This window comes from Biomphalaria glabrata, chromosome 8 (genome assembly GCF_947242115.1).
Source record: "Biomphalaria glabrata chromosome 8, xgBioGlab47.1, whole genome shotgun sequence".
In the NCBI taxonomy this organism is placed as follows: domain Eukaryota; kingdom Metazoa; phylum Mollusca; class Gastropoda; family Planorbidae; genus Biomphalaria; species Biomphalaria glabrata.
The window spans coordinates 34,560,338-34,577,764 of record NC_074718.1 but is presented as its reverse complement, the minus strand read 5'-3'; the positions used below and the strand labels follow the sequence as shown (position 1 = coordinate 34,577,764).

General features: G+C 34.7%; 2 protein-coding genes across 2 annotated transcripts; one reads left to right on the top strand and one right to left on the bottom strand.

The window, feature by feature from the left end:
* Nucleotides 1-1,385: 1,385 nt before the first annotated feature.
* Nucleotides 1,386-6,252, bottom strand: LOC106078949 (GDP-Man:Man(3)GlcNAc(2)-PP-Dol alpha-1,2-mannosyltransferase-like). The gene is made up of 3 exons (XM_013240046.2): nucleotides 5,662-6,252; nucleotides 3,873-4,801; nucleotides 1,386-3,054 (listed from the first exon to the last, which is right to left on the bottom strand). The coding sequence occupies exons 1-3, from the start codon at nucleotides 5,865-5,867 to the stop codon at nucleotides 2,768-2,770; spliced, it is 1,422 nt and encodes a 473-aa protein (XP_013095500.2). The 5' UTR covers nucleotides 5,868-6,252; the 3' UTR covers nucleotides 1,386-2,767.
* An 8,256-nt stretch (nucleotides 6,253-14,508) lies between these two features.
* LOC106062838 (nedd8-conjugating enzyme UbcE2M-like) lies at nucleotides 14,509-17,363 on the top strand. The gene is made up of 2 exons (XM_013221145.2): nucleotides 14,509-15,040; nucleotides 15,166-17,363. Exons 1-2 carry the CDS (start codon nucleotides 14,867-14,869, stop codon nucleotides 15,844-15,846), a joined length of 855 nt encoding a protein of 284 aa, XP_013076599.2. The 5' UTR covers nucleotides 14,509-14,866; the 3' UTR covers nucleotides 15,847-17,363.
* The last annotated feature ends 64 nt before the right edge of the window (nucleotides 17,364-17,427 follow it).

Sequence of the window (17,427 nt, the reverse complement as noted above, 5' to 3'; positions counted from 1 at the left end):
GTGCCACGATGCAAATCTTGTTTTAGATCATCTTATAGATTACGAACGTACGTTAGGCCTACTTCAAAAGATAAGATAATTACGATAATTAGGGTGGCTGCCTGGTCGTGCGGTTTGCTCGCTGGACTGTCGTTCGGATTTATCGACGGTCGAGGGTTCAAACCCTGCCTGCTCCCATCCCCTGTCGTCCTGCGGGAGGTTTGGACTAGGAAGTAAACTATCTTCAACTCTGAAGGAACATCCGAATTATGTAAAACATTTTACAAAACAAACAAACGTCCTCCGCATTTCGTTGTCTTTCTAGTCATGCATGTTAGTCCGTGACTTAAAACACTGCTAAGCCGTTGGTTTTCCTGGACGATTCCATTATTTAATCTTATAACACTAAGGAAGAAGAAGAAGCACTTGTAGGAATTTGTTCTAGCTTGTGGAATAAGAAATGTGCTTTTATCTTTGTGTCAGAGTATTTAAATGTTTTTAGTGTACTTTTTATTCTTTTGAAGTGTCTGTAAATTTAGTGATTTTACTAATGATTTACTTCTAGACTATATAGTGCTGATGCCAGACTTAGTTAAAAAAAAAAGGAATCCCCCACCCACCAAAAAAAAATCACACCAAGGGAAAAAGAAATCTTATTACAAAGCTTAGGCTATATCAACTCTGTATGGTAAAATGTTTGAACATGTTTTTCCCCCATTGCCCATTCTTGGATCAAGTTAAAAATTTGCACAATTATTCATTGAACCTGACAAGACAAAAAAAAAAAAAAATTGAAATAAGGAGAATAAATGCTACTAAATGAAAGATGTGTATATGTAAAAATATATATGGATTTAGTCCCCTTATCTTTTGACATTTTTTTCTCCCACTTCCCATTGTTCAATCAAGTTGAAATTTTGCATAATTATTCAGACTTAACAATACACGAATCAACTGAAAAATTAACCAGTTAGTTAATCATTTAGTACTAATTAATTTATTTTGTTTTATATAGCAGAAAAAGATTTAAACCCTGTAATTTTCAGATAAATGGCAGTAATTAGCAGTTATTTCCCCTTAGATATTCTGTTTCTTTTTTTCTAATCTGTTGTCTCCAGATTTATTTTAAAATGAAAAAAAAAAAAATAAATAAATGCATATTATTTTATTTTTCATTTAGTGACTATTTTAACATTTTATTTGCATGTTTCCCACATATGAGTAACTAATTTTAATCAATATTATTTGCATCTGATAATTGCAATGTTCTTAGAATAGTACATTCCATCTTTTCATTTATGTCTCCACTAAGCTTTAGTTAACTTAAGTTCTAATCTTATAGAAATGGCTAAATAAAACAAATTTGATGAAAACTAAAAAGAAAAATGCAAAAAGCAATTCATTCATTTACTGTTATAATGACAATATATTTGACCAACATAACATCCAAATAATAAATACAATGTCAACTATTAAAGGATTGAAATTAGTGGACTATATACAATACAGCCACAATATATTAGATATTTTAAAAATATCAATAGCACTCATGTGTCAACTTATATAACTATCAAGGCAATATTCACAGTCAACCTGGTGGTCAACCAATAAGTCTAATAGCCTTCCTGCTATAAACATAACGTTTTAAAAATCTAAGAGCTACAAAACTCTTCCTTTTTAAGTTGTAAGTTATTATTCGTCATTTTATTAATATTTATTTCTAAGTCTTAGTGTGTTATAAACGGATGTCTTACTGTGGAATCTATATTGATATATATGTTTTCAACAACTTTAATTGAATATTTGCCATCTTGAGCCCAAATTTTCCAGAATGAACATCAAAAGTTTTTTATTCTCTCAATGTATTTTCGAAGAATAAATTATAATTATATTTTCATTTCAAACAGACTGAGCTTAATCTGATGTGTAGTCAAAGTCTAGTCAGTTCAAAATGACAATTTTTAAGAATACAATGTTACATAATTTTACTAAAAAAAAATAAATATTAAAGGTTTTTGTTTTCAAAATATCAGAATTTAAATGAGTAGTGTTCACCCCCTTAACATTTGGCATATTAAGTTGCTTCTAATTCAAAATAAGATATGGTAATAGTAATGAAATTTTAGAATGCAAATTTTTAACCATGGAAATAATAATTATAAAAAATTATCTGATATAATGACACAAAAATAGACTCATTTTGTTCCCAATTTTGCCCTGACATCATCAATTCTTTCAGAGATAGAAGAAAAAAAAAAAAGATTTGGCTAACACAATGTGAATTTGTTTCTACTTTCCTTATACAATGTTAGGAACTCTCAGGAGCCAGGTGATTAAAGACAAATAAGAAACTATTAAGTCATAGATACTACAGAAATGCCAACATAGGCCTAAGCAAATAATGAAGGAAACTAAAATTTCAAGTTATCTAAAAAATATAATCTTTGTTGACAATAAATGCAATTTCTTTTACATTTCCATTTTGTAATAGAGTACTGGTATTGAATATAATAATGAATTTATATGCTTTGCAATTTTTTTTAATGCATACTATTTCAACTATTTGACCTAAGCATTCTTTATTATGAACCTGTACATGCACATGGGCTCAGGAGCAGGAGATTTTGTTGTCTTGTTGAATTGATACTCTATTCTGTTCTATACTCATTTTGATAGAATTTCAATACATAGAAATGTTTAAATAAAAAAGTTTTCCCCTCGTTATCAGTAATTAAAGAAAAATATAACTTGGACAATAGGACAATATCCTTCCACAAATAAAAAACATTTACGAAACATTTCTTTCATCAAGTAATTGTTCACATAATGAAATAAAAGCATTTTCGAATTCCTCCTCAGAAAATCGTGATAAAGAGTTTCTAGCATTTTGTCTTAGAGCCAGCCTCTCTGATGGTGTCATGTTAAAAATAGTTTTGATAGCTTCTGAGTAACTGCTGGCATCAGAAGCTAGAAATCCTGTTGGTTCTCCATTATGATTTATTACTATGTCCATTTTGGGTCCTCCAGAGTTGTGGGCTAACATTACTGTGCCAGCTGCCATAGCCTCAACTACACCTTTGAATAAAGAATATATAATTTTTAAATTAATAAAATGTGGAAAATCTGAAACAAAACAACAAAAAAAAACAATCACTTGAGCTTCTTTTTTTTCATTTTCTTTAAGCTTATTTTTTTATAACTCAATCTGATGAATTTCAAACATATTTTGGGTACTTATTGCTTTCTGCTTATAAATATTATTAAAATAAATTGTTTGAATTTAGATAAAATATTGTTTGACTTGAATAATCAGTCTGTTGTGAAAAGAGTGCAGATACTGAAGCAGCCCAGACTATGAAGGTTATATAAAGAAATGGTTCCCGCCCAAAAAAAAGATTAAAAAAAAACAACTGATGAGGCAATGAACAGCAAAAAAAAAAGAATGTTTAGGATCCTAGATCCAATGACACCTCTTTCTGAGGGAAACAAAAGAAACACTTAGTAGCATGAACAAAGAAAAACATAAAAACAAGGTTGGACAAATGGAATAGGTCAATAATTATTAAAATATTGTTTCTTTAAGTGACAAGTGTTGAGCTTTTTATCATGTAACATATGTCATTTGAAACACTAAGTCCCCTTTTATGAGAGTGCCCATATGTATCATACTTGTGAAAAACACTGCAAACTATAACATTCTGACAATATCTTTAAAAATCTGGTTTGTAGCCCAAACCCATGAAAGAGTGACTGATAGTAATAGTTTTGATGGCTCTTGTAGTGAATACAAGTATAGGTTTATTTTCATTATAGAGAAAGATGGAGTATCAAAATTTCATAGTAATAAACATGATACATTAGTTCGTTTTTATAGCCTAAATTAATGTACTTACAGATGCCAAAATGCTCATTCCACATGGTATGTATAGAAATTAATGAGCTTTCCAATAGCTGTTTTAGTTCAGAGAATGGTATGTTCAGTCGAAACTCTACCATTTGCTCTATTTCCAACTCCTTTGCAAGGGATTTCAAATTGTTCACCCTTGTCACATCTTCTTCATTTCTGCAGCTTCCAGCTAAAACCAGCTTGTACACTGAACGTTCTTTCTCACTTACACCCATACAAAATTTGTGAAAGGCTTTTATCTGCATAGGGTGATCTTTCTCTGGACGGAACTGCCCGAGGGATAAAATCTGCTTTGGTTTGCTCTCATCACTCACCAATGGTATTTTCATAAACTCTGAAATATCACAAGGTGGATATACAATATGTGTTCTCGATGGCACTTTCCACAAACTTGCAATATGGTCGTAAGTCCAGGTGGAATTGACCATAACAACCTTTGACCTTTTCCCAGCTACTCCATACATATAAGCAAAAAGTCTGTAGTACATAATTTTGAGCCAACTCAGTAAAACACTTCTAGAAATAAATTCTGCATTATTATGGGCCTGAACTCTTGCTGAGACTCTGGTCAACATGTCAGTTGATATTGTAGGGTAGTGGACATAACATGCCACTGGGCATCCACCTAGAAATTTAAATAGGGGTAAGGTGAAGGCATAGCCCATGGTGTCTATGTAAACATCAGGCACAAATGCAAACAGTGCCTCCAATCCAAGGAAAACAGACCCAATGCTCTGTCCAAGAAGTGTAAAATATGGATACTTGACTGCCTCCACCCAGCCACGACATTTCAGATAAATGAACTCCACATTTCCAGGCAAAACAATGTTGAACCTTTGTCTGGCTTTATCTAAAATTTCAGCTGGTGTAGCATCTGTGTCACCAGTATACACAACACATTGTACATTTGGAAATCTGTAAAAAAAAAAGAAAAAAAAAAAAGCAATTATTACACAGTGTAAAACCCATTATTTTATTATTTAATAAATGAGAATAAAGCAAAATACAAAGAATATATATAATCATTATTGTAGTGGACCATAGTTCAAATATGTTAAAATACAAATGCATTATATATTATATAATATCTATCTAAATACCAGTAGATTAAACGCAACTATTTCTGTACATAAGTTAGAAATCAGTTTTTTGTAAGTACTAGCTATTAATGTACATTTACTAGAGGTGGGTTTTGAGTTTGAAGCCATATGTAGACAAAGATGTTTTAATTTTAGGATTTAAAGGAAGTCATCTTTACCCTTAGAAAAGATAAAACCAACAACAAAGCTAGACAGGCGTTAGAGTGGAACCCCCCAGGGCACGAGATGCAGAGACCAAAAGAACATGGTGATGCAGTGTACTAGATGAAGCAGAAAAGACAGGAACGAGCTGGGAAGCCATTAAACAACTAGCATGAGGAACATAAAGGAAAGTTGATGATGAAGGAACTCATTAGTTCATAAACGGCAGCTTAAACAAGCAAATTTTATATGTACTGCAGCACTAAACACTAAGTCTCCAACTGAAAATTTAATGCACATTTACTGTTAGATGTTGAGAAAGAATTTATTGGTGAATATATGACAGTGCCTCATCTCAACCAAGTCTGTATAAAATATCATTAGTAACTGACATAAATCTACAGCACTTTAAAATACTGCAGCAAACTGAAGATGCTGAATTTAATTTTAAAAGCATGATCTTTTTGTATTAGCTAGGATTTGTTTTAATTCATGATCTTGACTATGAGGTTCTTAAATTTAGCCTTTAATTACCTTCTTTGAATTGCACGAACAGCTACCCAAAGAACACGCTCGCCACCTCCTCCAGCATTGCAGTAAGGATGAAAGAATGCCAAGGAGCGTTTTTTCTTTCCTTCATTGTCATAAAACACTTTTGATTTTTTTTTCAACCAAGTTCTCAGCATAAAGAAAAGAAAAGTGAACAGAATGATAAACAGTATTCCAGATAGGACCATCATGCTGGCTATAACTGACAGCTTGCTGTTGAGAGACAAACAAATATATTTATTCAATGTGAGAGATGCAAAATAAAATATAACTGCCTGGTGTTTTCATTGCTACATATTTATGTTCCAGAAAAACTCTTTCTTCACATCTCCTTTAGTAGTAAGGTAGTATATTGATAATTATAACATTAATATACGTAAATAATCAGCAGTGTGCAAAATAATTCTAGAAAATGTACTGTATTCATTGGGTGTATCATTTTATTCAAAGAATTATGTGTTAAATATAATTCTTTCACAAGAAAAATAAATAAAATCTTGTTCAATGATTATCTCATGATCTAAAATATTACTATATACATCAATTAGCTAGAGCAGGGGTTCTCAACCTGTGGGTCGTGACCCCCTTGGGGGTTGATTGACGATTTGCCAGGGGTCGTCTAAGACCATCGAAACTATGGATTGTTATTGTCTACTCTTCAAGTGCTGTATCGGTGGGGGTGGGGCGCCGCAGAGTGGGGGATTGTAAAAAGGGGTCGACGAGCATAAAAGGTTGAGAACCGCTGAGCTAGAGTCTTAGATTCTATATATAATATCTAGACCTAAAAAGAAACTCTGATGGTTTATCAAATTTAATTTATTGGCATATTTAAATTCTGTGTAAAAATTTGTAATAATAAACATTTATTATTTAGATGTTTATAAACATTTATATTTAATAAATTAGACAGTAAATTCTTCATATTTAAAAAAAAATCAGGATTATATGAGATTTTGTTTTATAAGGATGTCTACATCATTCCTCAACATTAATGAAAGCGGATCTAGATCTACCAATCACATCTCTTCATTCTTACAGTGATTGCTAGGCCTAGTCCATTGGCTATAATAGTTATTGGTACAGTTACACATTTATATATTATATACTTAAGACAAAGGCATTAGGATAACCAACCCTAGAAAAATTTTCAGCCACACCCCTCGCCGCACAAAAAAGTAAATAGACTGTGTGTCAGGCTGACTTTAACAAGTGTAGGTCAAGTCTACTGTAATACATTTACTCTACGATGAAGTGGACCACCAAATGCTCTTTCCTTGTGCATTACCGGTAAGCAATAGTAATTGCTGTATGTTGACTGGTCAGGCAAGAAAATAATATATTTACATGATTAGTCCAACTTGTAGATCTACCCTTACACTAGTTACACAGGTCAAATGTTTCTATATATTTGTTTCTCTTTGTTTTCTACATCTAGATTTCAAACTCATTAAAATTTAAGAATAACCAACCCTAAGAAAAAAAAACATTTTTATCCACACCCACCTCCAGCCCAAAAAGTAAAAAAGTCTGCATGTCTGGCTGATTTTAACAACATGGTCAGATATACATGGGTAACATGCACATGTAGGCCTAGCCTATTGTAGACTGTAATAGTGTAATCTACAACACTTAAGTGACATAGAAATCTTGTGAAAATCTAACTGTTTTGGATGCACAGTAAAATTATGTCAGAAAAACATCAATATTATTATTGAAAATAACAAGAATAATTCATTATTTGTAAATCAAAACTTATATTTAATTAAAATTGTCAGAGTTTTCCTTTAAGAATACGGAGTACTTTTAACCTGAGTCATTATACCACCACAAGAGTCTAAGGCTTGTCTTCGAGTCTGAAGATTAGTGAGGAATACAGTATTTCCTGAGGCTGCGCAGCCCCAGCTGTGACCTACATATTTTACCACATCCAGGGCAAGCATAACCATTGTCCGCAGGTGGTCGATTTAGATTTTCTTTTTGTCGTCTGCGTTTGTCCTTGGCAGCAGATTTTCTTTTGGTCTCAAATGTGTATCCCACGGCCTTCGTGAGTGACCTCCAGCTGTCTCGTTCTGACGCCGCATGCAGCCAGGTGCTCTCTTCTATCTCAGCCAAGGAAAGTTGACGCCTAAGCTGGTCTTTGAAGCGTTTCCGTGGGGCATCTCTGTTACGTCGACCACCTTTTAGCTCACCAAAAATGACTACCTTTGGCATACGTTCGTCTCCCATACGGGATACGTGCCCTGCCCAGCATAGCTGTCGGATCATAAGAAGTCCCTCTATACTGTCCATACCGGCGTTCGCAAGGACATCGCTGTTTGTAGTGAGGTCCTGCCACCATATGTCCATGATGGAGCGCAAGCATCTTTGGTGAAAGCGCTCAAGAAGTCTTCTTAAATTGTTTTTTATATAGTGTCCATGTCTCAGAGCCATATAGAAGGGTTGGAGAGAACCACCGCCTGGTAGACATTGATTTTTGTAGATCTAATTCTCAGTCTAAGTCCAAAAGTCTAAATCTGGATGACAGTATCTGCCTGGTCATATGGTATGTGCTCTGGACTCTGTGGTCATGATGATGACAGATGGTCCCGTATGCTGTATGTATTTAAATATGTATTTATCAACTAGATCTATAGCCTACTATAAAATCTAATCTAATCTAGAATGGTCTAGATTATCTAGACCTAGAGTAAAGTGTAAAACTCGAACAGCCCTGATTTGTACAGAGGTTTGATCGGTTTAAAAAACTTTTTATTGCTAAAACTTTTTTTTTTCTTCACTTCCGACACATACTATTTCCTTTTCCTTGTAAAGGCTAAGTTCATGATGAGGTCAAACTCAAGAGGTGTGGAATTATTTTTTTTTTACTACCTGGGAGTGAAGGAAATGGGTCATGGGCTTGTGGCTATTTTTAAATCTGATGGCTCATCAGCTCAAAGAGACTATTTGAAGTTGTGGAGTGTGGGAAAGGTGGCAATGGATGGTGTTCTTGCGCAGGAGTAAAAAGAAAATGACTTCATAGTGAAAATTAAAGATTAAAACGTTTTAGATAATTTTCTTTGATCTGCTCGAGCCTTCCATCAGCCCAATCGAGATTACTAACTGTAAGGAGAGAAATCCGATCGAGGAAAAGTACATGTGGTGATACCCATCCTATACCTCTTTGACCTTATATATATTTAATTTTAACTAATCCTAGTGTTACATTAAATCTGATCTATTTTTATAGACAAAAGAACAAGGAATTCAGAGATACCATCAGTTTTTTCATAGGTCAGACCGTTACGGTGCTATAAAATTCCAAACATAAAAATTGCTGCCAGTGGGCTTAATGATAGTTTAAAGTTTTAAAGTTAATGTGATCGAACTTCGCACTTTCTAGTGTGGCTAGATCTCTAGAGTCTAGTCTACTAGACAGTCTAGACTCTAGATTAGTCTAGGCTAGAGTCACTAGAGACTCTAAGACGAAGAGACGTAGAGTTCTTAGAGACAAAGAGATGTTTCTTTTTCGACATTTTGTAAACATCATTCATAGACATGTTGTCATGTCATAAGAATATTAATTATGAACAATGACAATGTTAATGTTAAATGTAACAAGTGTAATACAATGAATGAATGATTCAATGATAAACAATCAATGTGAATGATGATAATGATATGATTATGATTATGATATAATCATTATGTCTTAGATATATAGTCTAATCATGATGAACGTGCCTTGAAAATAGTTTGAAGAACTCTGCAGACATTTTAAATCAAGTGTATCTAGTCTATATTCTAAACTGTATTGCCGATTATCTAGTTAATCTAGTACTTAGTAAGAGAGGTCAGAAGATCTTTAAAAACGTGTCGTTTAGTTTGTGATGATGAAAAATGACAACAAGAGCTCTTTATTTCAAGAAATAAAAATCTAAATAAAATAAAACTACAGACCTATATAAGTGATTGAGTCTATATATAGGGTCTGTATTTTCGCATCTCGTGATACAAAAGTACCTTAGCAAAGCTGTTGCGTCCTTTGGAAAAAGGGGGGGGGGGGTCTTTTCGTCTTCTGCGTATCTCTTCAACAAGGGCTTTTTTTTTCTCTCAAATGTGTGTTCAGCGACTTTTGTGAGAGCTTTGTCTCTTTCAGAGGCCATCTGTCGCCAGCCACCTTCGTCTATGCTAGTGATGGCGAAATAAATATGGCCTGAGATGATCTTTATAGCGCTTTTATACAGTGCCACCTTTAAACTCGTCAAAGAAGATACATTCGACGCATGCTGTCGTCCCTGATGCAGTCTATATATATATATAGGCCTACATATGTTTGTAAAATGTTTTACATGTTTCAGATGTTCCTTCAGAGTTGAAGATAGTTTACTTCCTAGTCCAAACCTCCCGCAGGACGACGGGGGATGGGAACGGGCAATATTTGAACCCTCGACCATCTCTAAATCCGAACGACAGTCCTGCGCACAAACCGCACGACCAGGCAGCCATCCTGAACATATGTTCAGTTCAGTATCGTGTTTTCTGCTACGCTGACAAGTGCCTTCACAATTAGTGATAACATCGAGATAAATATAACGTATACATTTGATACATGGCCTATTCAACCACAGGCGACTCAAAGCAATGAAAGATACCTTTCTTTTCTTAAAGACAACCTGCACCCATTAAACCACTGTTACATTATCAGATCTGAACGAAGTGATTGTCTCCTTTCAATTAGGAGTAAAAAAAAAGGTTTAAAAAATCCTTTATCCCACTTTCGGCCAGAGTGTTAAAATTACTAGGTCATTTGTCGTGAACGAGAACTACATATATAGAAGTTCAATTCATAAGCGCTTTATACATCTAGATTCTAGATCTTGAATTCGATTCAGAACCATACTATATACAAGATCTCATAATATTTAAATGTATTTAGGAATGAAATTTTAAGTAAACTCTTGCACAACCTTTCATCATGCTAAGCAAAGTTGCCAAATTAGCTTTCAATTTTTAAAGCTAAGCGTTTGTTTTTTCGTGGAATAAATGTTAATGAACTATCGTGGGTAGAAGACAGAATTTCAGTATTTGGGATAGAATTTACATTTTTTCAATAAATAACATCCGAAACACGTAAAACATAGATAGAGTGTAGTCCTTAATTTCTCTTCGAAATGTAACAGATTTTTAGCGGCCCTTGAAAGGGGAAAAGACGCTATTAGTTTTGTGTGGCCTGTCTGTCCGTCCCGTTTAGATCTCGTAAACTAGAAAAGACATCACAATATTTTAGACCATTCAAGGTTCTGATGCAACGGCTACTTTTTTCTTTTCTGAAAGCGAAAAATCAAATTTTTTAAATCACTTATATGCAAGCAGTTTTTTCATAAAAATACACCACTTTCACTATTAATAGTAACAAACACGTGGGGCTCTTTATTAGGGGAGACAACTATTTACCATATATATTTACACATTTATGCAAACGGTTAAAGATATTTGTCAAAAATCTTTTTTTTTTGTTGTTGTTGTTAAGTTATGTAAGTTCTGTTATACTATATTTACACTTAAGAAATGTTTATTATTTTTTAAAGAGAAAAAATCTATGTAGTATGCAAATAAGTCAGACATAATTTAAAACAACAATTAATAAGTAGTTTTCCATATTATCGCGTGAACTACATCAGCGCAAGGTAACCTTAGCCAAAAAAAAAAAAATGGGGGCGGGGGTTTACGGAAATGTTTTATTCTTGAGGAATAAGAGATTGGCCCTATACAAAACAATTAGATCAATTAGATATTCATTATAAGACCAGTGGCGTAGCGCGAAGGGGTTCAATGAAACCGGGACCACAAGCAATAGGGGCCCACATCTGTGGCGTAGCAACCATGGCGCGAAAGAGCTCATTACACTGTGACCCATGCCTCAAGGCCAGTTGGAGCCCACATTAGAACTTAGGAAGAACATTTGTTTGTTCATTTTAAACACTTTTAAGTCGTTTAACTCTGTTAAGAAGTTGTAAAAACATTGACTTTTAAGACACTATTACTTATATGCAGTCCTAACTGAATCAAACGTTACGACATAATTACTTTTTTTAAGAAAAAGGTACGATCTTTACATTGGAATGTCTTTACGTTTAGTTTACTCATTTTTTGTCACACACTAAATTTGTCTTATTGGCTGGAGAGGAGCCCATCAAGATGTTCTTGAACCCGCAGTACTAGTATGATATTTACTTGTGTAGCAGGCAGTGGTTACGTCCTATTGTCCTCGCAGTACTGGTGTGATATTTACTTGTGTAACAGGCAGTGGTTACGTCCTATTGTCCTCGCAGTACTGGAGTGATATTTACTTGTGTAGCAGGCAGTGGTTACGTCCTATTGTCCTCGCAGTACAGGAATGATATTTACTTGTGTAGCAGGCAGTGGTTACGTCCTATTGTCCTCGCAGTACTGGAATGATATTTACTTGTGTAGCAGGCAGTGGTTACGTCCTATTGTCCTCGCAGTACTGGAATGATATTTACTTGTGTAGCAGGCAGTGGTTACGTCCTATTGTCCTCGCAGTACTGGAATGATATTTACTTGTGTAGCAGGCAGTGGTTACGTCCTATTGTCCTCGCAGTACTGGTGTGATATTTACTTGTGTAACAGGCAGTGGTTACGTCCTATTGTCCTCGCAGTACTGGAGTGATATTTACTTGTGTAGCAGGCAGTGGTTACGTCCTATTGTCCTCGCAGTACAGGAATGATATTTACTTGTGTAGCAGGCAGTGGTTACGTCCTATTGTCCTCGCAGTACTGGAATGATATTTACTTGTGTAGCAGGCAGTGGTTACGTCCTATTGTCCTCGCAGTACTGGAATGATATTTACTTGTGTAGCAGGCAGTGGTTACGTCCTATTGTCCTCGCAGTACTGGAATGATATTTACTTGTGTAGCAGGCAGTGGTTACGTCCTATTGTCCTCGCAGTACTGGTGTGATATTTACTTGTGTAACAGGCAGTGGTTACGTCCTATTGTCCTCGCAGTACTGGAGTGATATTTACTTGTGTAGCAGGCAGTGGTTACGTCCTATTGTCCTCGCAGTACAGGAATGATATTTACTTGTGTAGCAGGCAGTGGTTACGTCCTATTGTCCTCGCATTACTGGAATGATATTTACTTGTGTAGCAGGCAGTGGTTACGTCCTATTGTCCTCGCAGTACTGGAATGATATTTACTTGTGTAGCAGGCAGTGGTTACGTCCTATAGTTCTAGTAGGCCTAGAACTGGTGTGATATTTACTTGTGTAGCAGATAGTGGTTACGTCCTATAGTCATCGCAGTAATGGTGTGATATTTACTTGTGTAGCAGGCAGTGGTTACGTCGTATACATCTACAGTCTCTGCGGCCATCACCTAAATTAAAATTGAACTTAACACTAATAGTCCAATATTTAAACTACATGCTTACATATTACTTCCTAATGTGTCTTAAAACGAATAGATAGTAATTCATAATATCGTTTTATTCCGTGCTTTTAAGAATGTGCGCTTATAATACTAGGCTGTCTCTAATTCAGTCACAAGAAGCACTGGCACTTGATTTCCAACATCAATTCGGTCCAACACCAAGCCGTGGTTATACCATCTCCCATTTAGCTCGAGCCTGTCACACAAGTCCTGGTTTGGATCCCCATACTAAATGAAATATAGATGTTAAATGTTTTCTTGGAGGTTTAGCGAGTACCTATGTAAATTATTCCGATAGCGGATTCCGGCGGTGGTTGATTTTGAAACCAATACGATGCCAATGCCCATACATTCTCATCCTATGACCTCAAAACCATCCATTCGAAGTTTGTTTCTTTGTTTTCTTGCTGTGGTTGATTTTTAAACCAATACGATGCTAATGCCCATACATTCTCATCGTATGATATCCAAACTATCCATTCGAAGTTTGTTTGTTTCTTTGTTTTCTTGCGTTGGTTGATTTTGAAACCAATACGATTATATGCCAATGCCCAAACATTCTCATCGTATGACCTCAAAACCATCCATTCGAAATTTGTTTGTTTTCTTTTCTAGCGGTGGTTGATTTTGAAACCAATACGATGAAACCAATACGATGCAATGCCCTCTCATTCACATCGTATGACCTTAAACCCATCCATTCGAATAACTTATTTTTTTTTTTAAAAAAGGTACGTTCATTACATTGGAATGTCTTTGCATTTTTGTCTCACACTAAATTTGTCTTATTGGCTGGAGGGGGGCCCACCAAGATGTTCTTGAACCCGGGCCCACGGATAGGCGCCTACCTTGCTACGCCACTGTATATGACATCAGTTAGGTAAGGTTCACATATATATCTAACTTCACATTCACTTTCACCTATCCTTTGGTCTGCTGGACCGCTGGGGCACCACACGAGATCTGTTAACCTTTTCTTCCCCGTTATTTTCTGTCATTTGTCTTTGATAGAATTTCATTCTGATAATATTGAAACCTGTCTTTTTACCTGCCTGGGTGGACTACTTCGAGGGCCGATTTTCAGTTTGTACACACAAACTGTCTTTGTAACCTTGTTATTCTAAGTTTAGGAAACTTAGCTCACTTAAATAGAACAGATATATTTGTTGTAATAAAAAATCATATCGAACTTTTTTTTTCTCACCAATATAATAGATCTATAATATGAGAGTCTACTTTATTAATATAACCAGGTAGACGTAGAGTCTATTTGAAAAGATAGTTGACACAATGGATTATAGGGTTAAGCCTAAGGCTAGGCAACCACAAGCAACGTTACTAAAAATAAATGTTTGTAATTACTTAGATCTATAAATAGAATGTCTGCTAGCATTATTTCAACGATGTTGCATGCGTTACATCATCGCTGTCGTCTCGACTATATAAAACATTATTTGCCGCAAGAAACTAGATCTATCATCTGCATTAACTTTAGATATATAAAAAATGTAAAGAAAAACTCTATAGTCTATAATAATATTCTAGCCTATTTTCTTAAAAAATAGTCTATATTTGTATTAGAAGGCGTTTAACGGTTTATCTACAATAATTAATCTAGATTCAATAGAATAGATTCATCCAAATGAACTAGCGTTATAAGGGTTGTCAATTCCAGTTGTCAACTGTAATTTACATTGTTATTGTTTAGATCTAAATCTGAATCGATATATAGATCTATAAAGTGCTATAGAGTTTCGAAAATGTGGAATGCTGTTAAAGAACTATCTAAATTGACAACAAATGTTTACAAACTCACAATTGGCCAGGTTGTTATTGAAGAGATAGGAGATTCCACTAATCTTGGTGATTTTCATTTTTATATTGCAGTCACCCCTAAGGAAGGATGCTATCAGGGTGCATCTTACAGGTTTAAGGTAAATAAATCTAGATCTAAGTAATTTCACATTAAGTGACATTATCATGTTACTGCATTATTTTTTAAAATTTGCAAACAATTAGCCATATTGTGAAAATTTCAAAATTATTAATTTATTTACAGGTTGAAGTTCCTTCACATTATCCATTCAAGGCACCTTACGTCAACTGTCTGAATAAAATATACCACCCCAATATTGATATAGATGATGGTGGAGTTTGTGTAAGTTTACTGGACCGAGACTGGCAGCCAGAAGTTGGCCTGGATGGCTGTATCATGGCAGTGCTGTTTCTCTTTTACCACCCAAACGTGCAGGATGCCCTCAGCACTGCATTTGATGGTGGGCCAATGGATGAAACAGAGTTCCATAACAATGTGAGAGCATCGCTGAGAGGTGAAGCCATTGATGGTGTTCTGTTTGATAAACTATTAGACGAAGACTGTAACTTTACGACGGAAGACAGCAAGCCTGAATATAATACTGGAAGTGAAAATACAAAGACAGGTGCAGATAGGATGAAAGGTATTACAGAATATAGGCATATGAGCAACAATGGAAGCTTTCGAACAAACTCTGCATTTATGAAAAATATTCAAAACACTGAAAACCTCAAGTCAAACATAAACAATGTAGTTATGCTAAAGCATGATACAAATGTAAACATTGAATCTCTTCAAAATTCCCACAATATTGATGTGATGGAATATTTAAACCATGCAAAAGGTGTTGCTGCAGTAGATGAAAATGATACTGGGAGAAAGCATATTAGGGACATAAACAAGAATGGATCTGTTACAACATGACTTTCATTCAACATAGACGTATGTTTTAAGTAATCTAGCTTACGGCTAAGTCAACATTGTATTTATTATCTTAAGAATGTAGTCCCATGCATTTTAGATATCCAAACTAAATATATTTATTTTTATAAATGAATATATATGTATTTGATTGTTGAAATGACTAGTTTACAGTGAAGGGGGTGTGCTGGCTGAGTGGTAAAGTAAAAGTAAAGTAAAGTTCCCCTTTCAGACTTTGTGGTCTATAGGGCAGATGATGTAAAGGGTGAGGGTGTCATGTGGCCAGCACAACGGCCAACCGCCTTTACTTTTCCCCTATGTCAGGTACCCATTAGAGCTGGGTGGACTCAGAAGCGCCCAAAGATCCCGAAATTAAAAATCCTAGTCTTTTCCAGGATTCAAACCCAGGACCCCCGGTTCAGAAGCTAAGTGCTTTACCACTCAGCCACCACGCCTCCTGTGTGGTAAAGTGCTTGCCTTTTAAACCAAGGAGTCTTGGGTTCAGATTTTGATGAAGACTGGGATTTTGAATTTTAGAGTCCACCCAACTCTAATGTGTACCTGGCATTAGTTGGGGAAAGGCAGTGGGTGACATCCTAATTGACCATCAGCCATAAAAACAGATGGGCTTAACATCATCTGAGCTTTATATCATCTGCAAGGTTTGAAAAAAAGGGGGGGGGGGAGTACTAAGTGAACTACAGTAAGACTTATTTCACATGTATAAAAGCACAGAAGATGTATGTTAACTTAAATCAGGGTCCCGTGTACCAGAAAAAGTTTGGAAACCACTGAGATAAAGGCATTATTAACCTGCTAACAGAATTACACTACATCTAGATCAAAGAAACATTTTTAAGTTTTTTTATAAGAATACAAAAAATAAAAATGTATTTTGTTTAAATAAAAAAACTTTACTACCATTGATTTACATAACTATACATCTGGCATAAGTCTGTAATGTAGAAGGCGCCTAATTATCTGTATTTGTCTTCTTTTATATATGTAAATATATATAGATTTTTAAAAACTTTTATTAACATTAAAAAAATAATAATTTTTTGTAGTCATAATGTCTTGTTATATAATATTTCAAAGTTCTTTTTTTTTTTCAAAATTAAAATATTTTTAGTTGCTATGAGGTCAACTATTTTTCAGACCAATTAGCAAAAGTTAATGTGAATTTATAAATTTACAAAGACCTCTACATTTGGAAAAAGAACAAAAGTACCAATTAAGTTTTTTTAATATAGGTCTTATTATTATTTTTATAAGCTTTAAAAAAAGTTGTTTGAACAACAATGTGCTAGCAGGCTTTATCAGTATTGGTATCTATTAAACACAATTTTTTTTTTTACACTAGATATTTATAAATAATTTAAGTAATAGTATATACCATTTACTTGATGCCCCTTATACGTGTAATTGGAAGTGCATTTGAGAAGGGAATGCAAAATATTAGTTTCATGTATACAATTTTAAAATGCTCATTTCAGAATTGACTAAATTGTCACATCTTTTGTGTGTGTGTGTGTGTGTGTTTTTTGCCCTGTTTTGGGGGGGGGGGGGAAGAATAAACATTTG

Coding starts and splice junctions, on each gene's coding strand:
- LOC106078949 (XM_013240046.2), bottom strand. CDS start 5,867: ATGATGGTCCTATCTGGAATACTGTTTATCATTCTGTTCACTTTTCTT. Junction 4,802..5,661: donor GTTCGTGCAATTCAAAGAAG/GTAATTAAAGGC, acceptor TTTTTTTTACAG/ATTTCCAAATGTACAATGTG. Junction 3,055..3,872: donor GAATGAGCATTTTGGCATCT/GTAAGTACATTA, acceptor CTTTATTCAAAG/GTGTAGTTGAGGCTATGGCA.
- LOC106062838 (XM_013221145.2), top strand. CDS start 14,867: ATGTGGAATGCTGTTAAAGAACTATCTAAATTGACAACAAATGTTTAC. Junction 15,041..15,165: donor GTGCATCTTACAGGTTTAAG/GTAAATAAATCT, acceptor ATTTATTTACAG/GTTGAAGTTCCTTCACATTA.